This window comes from Adiantum capillus-veneris, chromosome 29 (genome assembly GCF_014529385.1).
Source record: "Adiantum capillus-veneris isolate H3 chromosome 29, ASM1452938v2, whole genome shotgun sequence".
Classification (NCBI taxonomy): domain Eukaryota; kingdom Viridiplantae; phylum Streptophyta; class Polypodiopsida; order Polypodiales; family Pteridaceae; genus Adiantum; species Adiantum capillus-veneris.
The window spans coordinates 16,067,770-16,076,971 of record NC_140959.1 but is presented as its reverse complement, the minus strand read 5'-3'; the positions used below and the strand labels follow the sequence as shown (position 1 = coordinate 16,076,971).

At 39.5% G+C, this 9,202-nt stretch overlaps 1 protein-coding gene across 1 annotated transcript; it reads right to left on the bottom strand.

Moving 5' to 3' along the window:
- Window positions 1–4,987: 4,987 nt before the first annotated feature.
- LOC147418818 (uncharacterized) lies at window positions 4,988–6,738 on the bottom strand. Its single transcript, XM_086505867.1, has one exon. It carries the CDS (start codon window positions 5,913–5,915, stop codon window positions 5,205–5,207), a length of 711 nt encoding a protein of 236 aa, XP_086361993.1. The 5' UTR covers window positions 5,916–6,738; the 3' UTR covers window positions 4,988–5,204.
- Window positions 6,739–9,202: the final 2,464 nt, after the last annotated feature.

Sequence of the window (9,202 nt, the reverse complement as noted above, 5' to 3'; positions counted from 1 at the left end):
CAAAGACATAACAATCAACAAAAAAAACCTTTATTATGAGCCACATGTGCTTTATTAAAAAAATTAGTAGATAGCAAGGTATTCTTGCCTGCTTTCGAAAGGTCGATACTTGGTCGACATATTTACATACACACTACTACTTCCAGCATTGGGTGGATAAAAACCATCAGTAACTCATAATACCGATATTTCACATGCGACTATAGTCAAAGAGCCATTTAAATTGGACAAATTACGAGAGTAGACACATTGCCAATCCCTGCTAAGTGAGATAATGTGAGGGAGTAAATTATTTTGGGAATTTCGAACCAATAACCATTGGGTTCAGGTATCAATGTAGGTCTATAAAAGACGGATATTTTTTTTGAAAAAGATGAGTGCACAGAAACTGCCTTGAGTAGCTTTCTGAGAGTTTTACAACCACCATCTAATATTGTCATCAGGTGTGTCATACATATTTATATGCTATGACTTCTAATGAATATCACGTTTTAGCTATATCCATTGCCCATCTTTAGCAGTCAAGTGAGTCTACTAAGAGAACTACACTAGTCGGTTATGAACGTCATTTATTTCGGCAATTAGGAACATCTGTTGCTCAGACGAAGTGGTGGACATATAAGGACAGAGTGACGCGGGTGACTCTTTGGGGTCAAGAGCATTTTAGGAACAATATCCATCTGGCGATGGTGGCAGAAGCCATGGGCTTAGGGGCACAATACTATTATGTAGAACATTCAATGAAGCAAGGTTTTTCAGAACGGTTATATCTGCTAGCGCTGTTTCTTCCCAAGATTTTTTTGTATCGTAGTTATGGACAGCCACTCCGAGGGTATTTTAATTGCACACCATGCACCATGGAGTATGGTATGGTCTTAGCAACCCGTATCTTACCTTTGGCCGAGTGCCCAAACACCTGTTATTACTGTGACAGCTGTTTGTGCGATCATGTAATGGATGGTATACTAGATATGTAAAGGTGAGGAAAGGAAGGAGTTTTACTTATAATAATCAGGATTTTTTAGTCTAATTTAAGTGGTGAAGTAAGAGAAAAGACACATGTAGTTGTGTGTGTGTGTGTGTGTGTGTGTGTGTGTGAGAGAGAGAGAGAGAGAGAGAGAGAGAGAGAGAGAGAGAGAGAGAGAGAGAGAGAGATGACCATGGCTATGGAGCTTGCTAGACCTTGCTATTTGTTGGATGTGGCTATCTCTGGTAATGTGGAGAGAGAGAGAGAGAGAGAGAGAGAGAGAGAGAGAGAGATAGCACAACAACTTCGTTGGCTATGGAGCAGGCAAGGTGCAGGATGCCAAACTCTGTGTGTGTGTGTGTGTGTGTGTGTGTGTGTGTGTGTGTGTGTAAGAGAGAGAGAGAGAGACAGAGAGAGAGAAGTGTTGGCGTCAAAGCATTGAACCATAACCCCATGGTCCCCCCCTTTCCCCCCCCCCCCCCCCCCCCCCCCCCCCCCCTCAGGAGTGGCATATTTCAAAACTTGGAAACGTCTTTAAAAACAAAGAAATATATGGCTCCAATTCCAATTAAAGGTCTTCTATTTTTACACACATGAACCACCAAGCCTATGTTGTGTCAAGGACAATCCTTTTTGTACCACCAAACCATGCTTTCAGCCTATGAGTTGCCAAATGGATGTTTCTATTTTTAAGACTCGTATAGCGGGTATATATATGGGTATGCACGCAGATACATGCACATTTTTTATTGCATGGTTATATACCCACCCACATTATCATGTATTTAGCTTATGGTCTAGAACCACGCTTATACAAGTGCAAGTACCCACGTTCATGCCATATCAATGATAGGGGATTTATTTTCTCATGGTGCAATCTAGTGAGCTTCTTAGATTGAAGCCAATGGATTGTAGCTCAAGAACTTTGGATGATCTCTCAAGATGCAACTAAACTAATCAACCTACACAATTTTTATTGATGGAGCAAATGCATTAGGAACTTGTAACAAACCTTTGGTTGTAGAGGCATTATTGTATTCAACCGTCTGTTACGAACCAAGGATTAACCTACACAATTTTTATTGATGGAGCAAATGCATTAGGAACTTGTAACAAGCCTTTGGTTGTAGAGGCATTATTGTATTCAACCGTCTGTTACAAAGCAAGATTGACATTACATTGCAATGTTTGTTTCTATAGAGAATGCCTTTAAGCTAGGTTTAGTGAAAATTTGGTCGTTGCTCAACTTTTTTTGGTAAAAAAGCCTTTTGGCTATGGCAATCAATCTTATATGTTGAAGGTGTCTTTGGAGAGATGACATTTGATGCAAAGCTTGCCAAGCTATATCACTTGATATCTATCCTAATGTGTTTCTTTAATAGACACTTCATACGACGAGAATATTGAGCTATCACAAATGAGTCAATGGTGAAGTGCATGCTACAAGTTGTTTGGTAAATCTTGCAAGCAGTATGTTGAAGCAAAACCAAAAGTGTTATTAAGTATCTTGTTAGGAATTGGGTCAAATCGATGCCTAGGGTGCAAAGTAGCTAGAGAGGATTTGGCCCACTTATTAATGAAATGCCACGCGCCAGGCAGGAGAAATCTGCAAGTGGATCCAAAGGACATGGCAGATCAGATTCTTCAACGCTAATTTGTTCCTTGGTGGCAAGAAATTGGGAAGTATATCTCTTCTCATCTGCACTAAAACTGTCAGGTACTTCTTCTTTCATCATATATGCCAGGCGAGGAACCGTCGTGTATTTGAAGGAGATCTTGACGTGGCAAGCTTCTCAGAGATTATACAAAAAAGTAGAGTGGTGATCTGAACGCTCGAACGCTAACAAGACTCAAAAGACTGCTATAGGGCTACCCGTGCCATGTTGTCAACCTGCAATAAGTAAAGCCTAGAACTACAGTTCACCCCCTTGGTAAGCCGGTGATGATGAGCCTCGATAAGAGGCGATAGGCATCCGACATGTAATTTTCAGCACCTCAAGGCTCGGCCTAGCTTGAGGGTTGTCTTGTAATTTTATAATGTGCTTATTACAATTCACGCACAAATTGTGAGTTTTAAAAAAAAAGAGATATCCCCCGAGTTTGTCTCAAAAACTTACTAACAATGTAAAGTGTATTTTACTAGTTAATGTGACATTGAATATTTCATGTTTGCCCTCATGAGTAGAGAACGAGAAGGTACATGCAAAGGATGACTCCGAGTCCCGAGGTGTTCACTAAGTAATTTTTTTGTATATCATGTGCGCTCACCAAAATGGATTTTAAATACCCCTCTTGTACACATGTCTTTGTAAATTTACAAGAAATTAAAATCCTTTCAGTTAAACATGCGTGCTATGTTACATATACTTTAGTGAACTCCTTGCCAGGGGGTTACGACGCGAGATATAAAGGTCTATGATAACTAATCCAAACTGTAATAAAACAAAGATTGACAATATTGAAGTGAATGAGTCAAATTCTGCAACAACATTAAATACTTAGAACTTCAAGGTGTGTATTTCATTCTTTATCTCAATATTTACGAGAACAACGAACTACTTACTTGACCAAAGGCATGACAAAGTCACCATTTCTTATATATTTTGAAGAGACATTCTGCCAACTCTCTACCATATTTATGTATGACACTTGGATAGTCCATGCTTTGTATTTCATTCTTTCTCAATATTTACGAGAAAAACGAACTACTTACTTGACCATAGGCATGACAAAGTCACCATTTCTTATAGATTTTGAAGAGACATTATGCCAACTCACTACCATATTTTTGTATGGCACTTGGATAGTCCATGCTTTGTATAAAATTTTCATAACCCGGAAAAGTGTGTTGTACAAGTATTTTAACGATTGTCTTGGTTGTGTTCATGGTTCCTCCATAGGTAGGATTTATTAAATAGAAAAATATACAAGAGAATTTCTTCCTCATCTAGTGAGTCAATATTTGTTTGCACATATTTGTGTTACCATTTTACAAGAGGTATTTACCATAGATAACAATAAACCTCAATGAGTCTACGAGAAGGCTAATAAAGCACTCGATAGGGTGGTTACCCTTAGTTTATGTATGCTATCAAACGAGCAAATATACAAGGTATTTCAAAATATTTCAACTTACACGTGTATGCATACTAAGGGCATTTTCAAAAAACAACTTTGCAGGAATACAAAAGAGATATAGGAACAAATAAAGATGTGGTAGAATTTCTCATATGTTGTCCAACTGATTAGAATTTTTTTTTCTTTATAGTTCCAGTACATAGTAATTCTATTACTTTAGTTTAATTTAATGTACCCCTTTTGACATGCACCGATATTAAGAAACGCCCATAGTTCATGAGAAATGGGGCAAAGAGCTCCATGAAGGCTTGAAGCACAACCATAGCACGAATTTTGGGGCACACTCCACTTCCAATTTTAGAAAAACTAAACATTTACAAAAGTCTGACATTGCTTGGCAGACATCCATGTTTACTTTCAATAGCATGACAAGTTGGCTCGAGGGTACATGCACGTAAGGTGATAAATGTGCATGGTTTGAGACTTGATTGGGGGTTTGAGGCCCCAAGTGCGCCTGAGTTGGTGAGCCAACCACATTTTATGTTTGTCCATGTTTAGCACTAAATTTGTAATGAGTCACAAGATTCTAGTGAATGAGACATAATTTTTGTATATGACATCATAACCTCATGAAACTTCTTACATATGAATTTAAGATATGAAAAAAATTTCAAATACACAATATACATGAAAAGATCAAGAATACAACTTTTCTAAAATTAGCGAATTATACATAAAACTGCACTTCACTACCTAACGTTGGAGAAGTAAAAAAATGTGATCGGCAGTCTTTGAATATAGATAAAAAAAGCTTGGTGGATCTACCACATACGTATTGAGGGATTTTCCAAACAAGTTTGGTTCATTGTACAAAGAACAAATGGCACAAACTTCAAAGACATACTACAAGAAAGGTTCTTGCAATACAAGCAAGAATTGGATCAAAGAAACTTTGTAATCTCATTATTTTAAAAGAATGTTGTGTGATATCCACGCAAATCACTTTACTTCTCTGATGTGGTTATAAGTTCAAAAAAACAACTCAAAACTGCACCTTGGAGCAAGCCAGAGGGGTTATCTTACATTTTACAATAGGAATGGAAGACGGTTGCTTGACCAATTAGTGCTGAAATTAGCATAGTCAGGCGGCAGCTAATGCTTAAATTACTCCAAGGAACACTAGGAAAGCAGCAAGCATCAGCCACACCATGTGCACAAGGAGCAGGGACTGTATGGCAAGTACGCCTCTAACGCCCGTCCCTTTGCTATCAAAATCACAAAAGCCTTCATAATCTACTTCAACACCAGCACATTCTGCATCCACGGAACCACACCAGTATGTTACCCCATTGGTTCCGCATACAGGGTTTGGGCGGAAGCAGCTTGGAGGGCAGGACATAGTTTCTTTGCTCTCATTATGAAGAGTCTGAGCCGCTGCAGATGATGCTGAATATGAGGACACAGATAATGTCAAAGAAGACTCTGATAATGCTGATGATGTTGGTGTTGCTGATTCTGATGAGCTATAATGGAATCTGTCTTTCCATTCTTCAATCAAACTGCTTGTCTTTGTGCACAAAGATGTCAGCAGCGACGGCAACGATGCAATTTTGGCACTTGTCTTGCCATGCATGGAACTGTTGGAAAGAGCTAAAAAAGAGCTGTCGATCTCAGCAGTTACATCTCTTTGAAACATTCTGGCGACACAAACCAGGAAGAGCAGACAAACAAGAAACGGCAGAACCGTCTTTGCTATTGCCATAGCCAGAACCTTGATCTTTCTGATGAATGTGCACTGCTTTCTTTCTTCGAAAGATACAAGGAGGAAAATGGAGGCAAAGCGCCTCCAGCACTCCATCTCCAAATGCATCGAGACTGCAGCCTGGCTTGATCGAGAAGAGACGGATGATTACCTCTGCATTAATATAAGATGCTCTTCCTTGTCGAGAGACTCAAGAAGCTGGCATGTCAAAGAGGACCACGGGGCAGGTGAGCCAAAGACAGATCACACGGACAATGCAGATTAACCTCGTCCATGGCTTGGCGGAGATTTCAAGAGCTTTTCTTCTTTGAAGCCTTCGCCAGCCTCATGAGAGCTTCCGCATGCAAGAGCAAAAAGGGTTTCTGGCTATGGGAAAGATGCAGAATGTCGACGTAGATAGCGATGCATGTAGGTTTGTGTAATTGAAAAGAGCTTGGAAAGAAAGGTGACGATGTGCGTGTGTGTGTACTGTGTTTCGAGAGGGAGAAAGAGAGAGATCCAAGAGCTAGTTGCAGGTTTCTCTGGCTATGTCGGCAACTGACTCGTCCACAGCACGCACGCCCGTGAAAGCGTGAGCCTGTGTGAGGGTGAGGGTGAGGGTGCCTGTGCGTGTAGGTCGTGTACGTATTTAGATGCCAAGGGGCGCTGGGTTGCTCCGCGCGCCCTCCACAAGGACCAACCTTTGGTATTCTTTCAAACGAGTCATCTTGCCGGCAGAACGGCAAAGCTGCCCCCCTTCTTTTACCTTTGTGGCCCTGTGATCAATTCGGCGTTGCAAGTTATTTATGGTGCATTAGCCTAGGGGTGAACTAAACGTAAATTGGGCACACTTAGTTCCCTCGTGTCCATGGGTCGAACGACTTTGGAAGTGCTTGCGATCCCTGATGCTCATTCACTTTATGGCCAAAAACGGTTAGAAAAGAGATTTTTGTAAATTTAAGGATTAATGAATAGCCCAATAGGTATTTGACACCTATACAAAATTATGGCATTTATGTCACCTTTACCTTGAACTTTTATTGTCCTACTTTGGTGGGGAACGGTAGTAAAATGTCTTGGTCCTTATGTTGAAACCGCTATTTTGGGTGTTTTGGGCAGCTAAACATTAAAATTTGTGCAGACCTTCCACTAGTTTTTTGAGTTTTTCTATCTCTTGATTTGCTCTTGCTGTGGCGTCTTTGGCCTCTTTGATCCGAGCCCCTGTCACCATTTTGTGACAGTTGAATTAAAGTTCTATCATGTCAAGTGTCTCTTGAAGATCAAACTTTTCAACTATTCTCATAGCCACTTTTTCATATGTGGGCTACAGTGAAGGACCACCCCTCTATAAGAAATGCAGAAGACAATAGGATCTAGTAGCAAGAAGAGTAGTGAGAAAGACGATGCAAAGTAGATTAGTGGCAAATCAAAAATTTAGATTAACACACTATTACAAAGTGATGGCGTCATCCACCCATGCGCTCTCAAGGTAGAGCTTAGATTGCAATTTAGACAACTAGAGCAAGTAGGAAATACAAGAGGTTTTCTATCCTTCAATAAGGATGTGTGTATGTGCATCTAAAAATACTCTAGCTCCAAAATCTCATCCTCAATAAGCTCCCGAACATAATGATACCGAACCTCAATATGCTTTGTGCGTGCATGGAAGATAGGGTTCTTAGCGATCACCATGCAACTCTGGTTGTCGCATTGAAGTGTTGTTGTTGAATCAACAGGAACACCTAAGTCCATGAGAACTTGCTTAAGCCAGACTACTTCACAAGTTGTAAAACAAGTAGCTTTATACTCTACTTCCATTAAAGAAAGAGTGATGGTTGGTTGTTTCTTGATGATCCAAGAAAACACTCCAGAACAATATCCAGAAATTGATATTTCAAAATCGCAATCTCCTGCCCAATCAGAGTCACAATACCCACTAAGAGTATTTGTGCCAATTCCGTAGAAAATGTTGTGGCCCAAAGTACCTTTGATGTACTTTAGAACACACATACTTGTCTTCCAATGAGATTCCCTTGGTTATTTGAAAAACCTTCTCAAAACACCTACTACAAAAGAAGTATCTGGTCTTGTATTACACAAGAAAATCAAGCTTCCCATAAGTTTTCTATACTTCTTGATGTTGACTAATTCACAGTCTAGTACCAACTTACTCATGGAGAAGGCCTCCTTATATAGATTTAAGGGAGTCTCTAAACACCCATGGGTACCCGCCCTTAGGTAGCCAAGTCCAAGTAGAACTCGGCCATGCATCCATATGTGTGGCTGCCCCTGTGTAGCAAGGTCCAAGTAAGCCTCTCCAATGTGCCCATGTGTAACCCCTCTTGGGTAGACAAGTCTTCCTAGAACTCAGCCAATCGGCCATTGAAATCCGGCCTCCAACCATAGGCCATCGTCCATTCACTTACCGAACCACTAGATGGTCATTTTCCAATTGTCTTTGGGCCGCCATTTGGCAGAGATATTCGAGTCCCCCAAAGGTGTCCTTGAATTTTCTTTGTACCATCCACGATCACAAATAAATATATCATTACTAGTGTGCAAAGCTGGAATCCACCAAATATATGTGCACTATTGGCTTCTCCTCATATGACGGTCCAATTTTGATGTGATCTAGTCCACAAACCTATCACCTATGGCCATTTTTCTACTTAGATCCTATGGTTTTTTGTTTGTCTTATTCTCTGCTCTCTCAAAACTTGATAGTACACAAGCAAAAATAAAAATTCTCTTTAAAGTACTCGAACCCTACCCCTTATTTTTGCTTGGAGTAAGAGGTATCGAGGTGTGCATACAAAGTCCGAGAAATGCAATAGCAATAGATCTCTCTCCTCACACACACACACACACACACACAAAGTCAAATATAAGGAATGAGCTTGGAAATGATCAAATTGACTATATGAACTAGGGGTTTTGCAACCTCAACTTTTTGAGACTACTCATTAATCATAATGGATCTTGTTATATACTCTTGAGTCAAAAATTACCTTGTTTAGACCTATGTAATCGTGTCTACCTCAAAAATTACCTTATTTAAACCTATGTAACCCTGTCTACCTCTGCTTTGCAAGTGTGGTTCAAGTAGCCTATAAAGATTTTTATCAACATGCTCCAAACTCATCAAGTTTTTGATGTCATGTCCTCCTTATCTTGTAGATCATCAACCATTTGAAGTCCATTTTCATGCCCATTTATTATTGAATTTAAATGTCTTTTTTATTAAAAAATAAAAATAAAAAAACAAAATTTAACCAAAAATATCCAATACTTTTATATTAAAAAAATGTCCTAATAACATTGTACAAGCATCTTTTTGGTGGATTGCTTCATTTTTTGACTATTTTGGCTAAAAAACAGCAAAACTCAATCTAAAAAGTATGGTTATTTACATATTT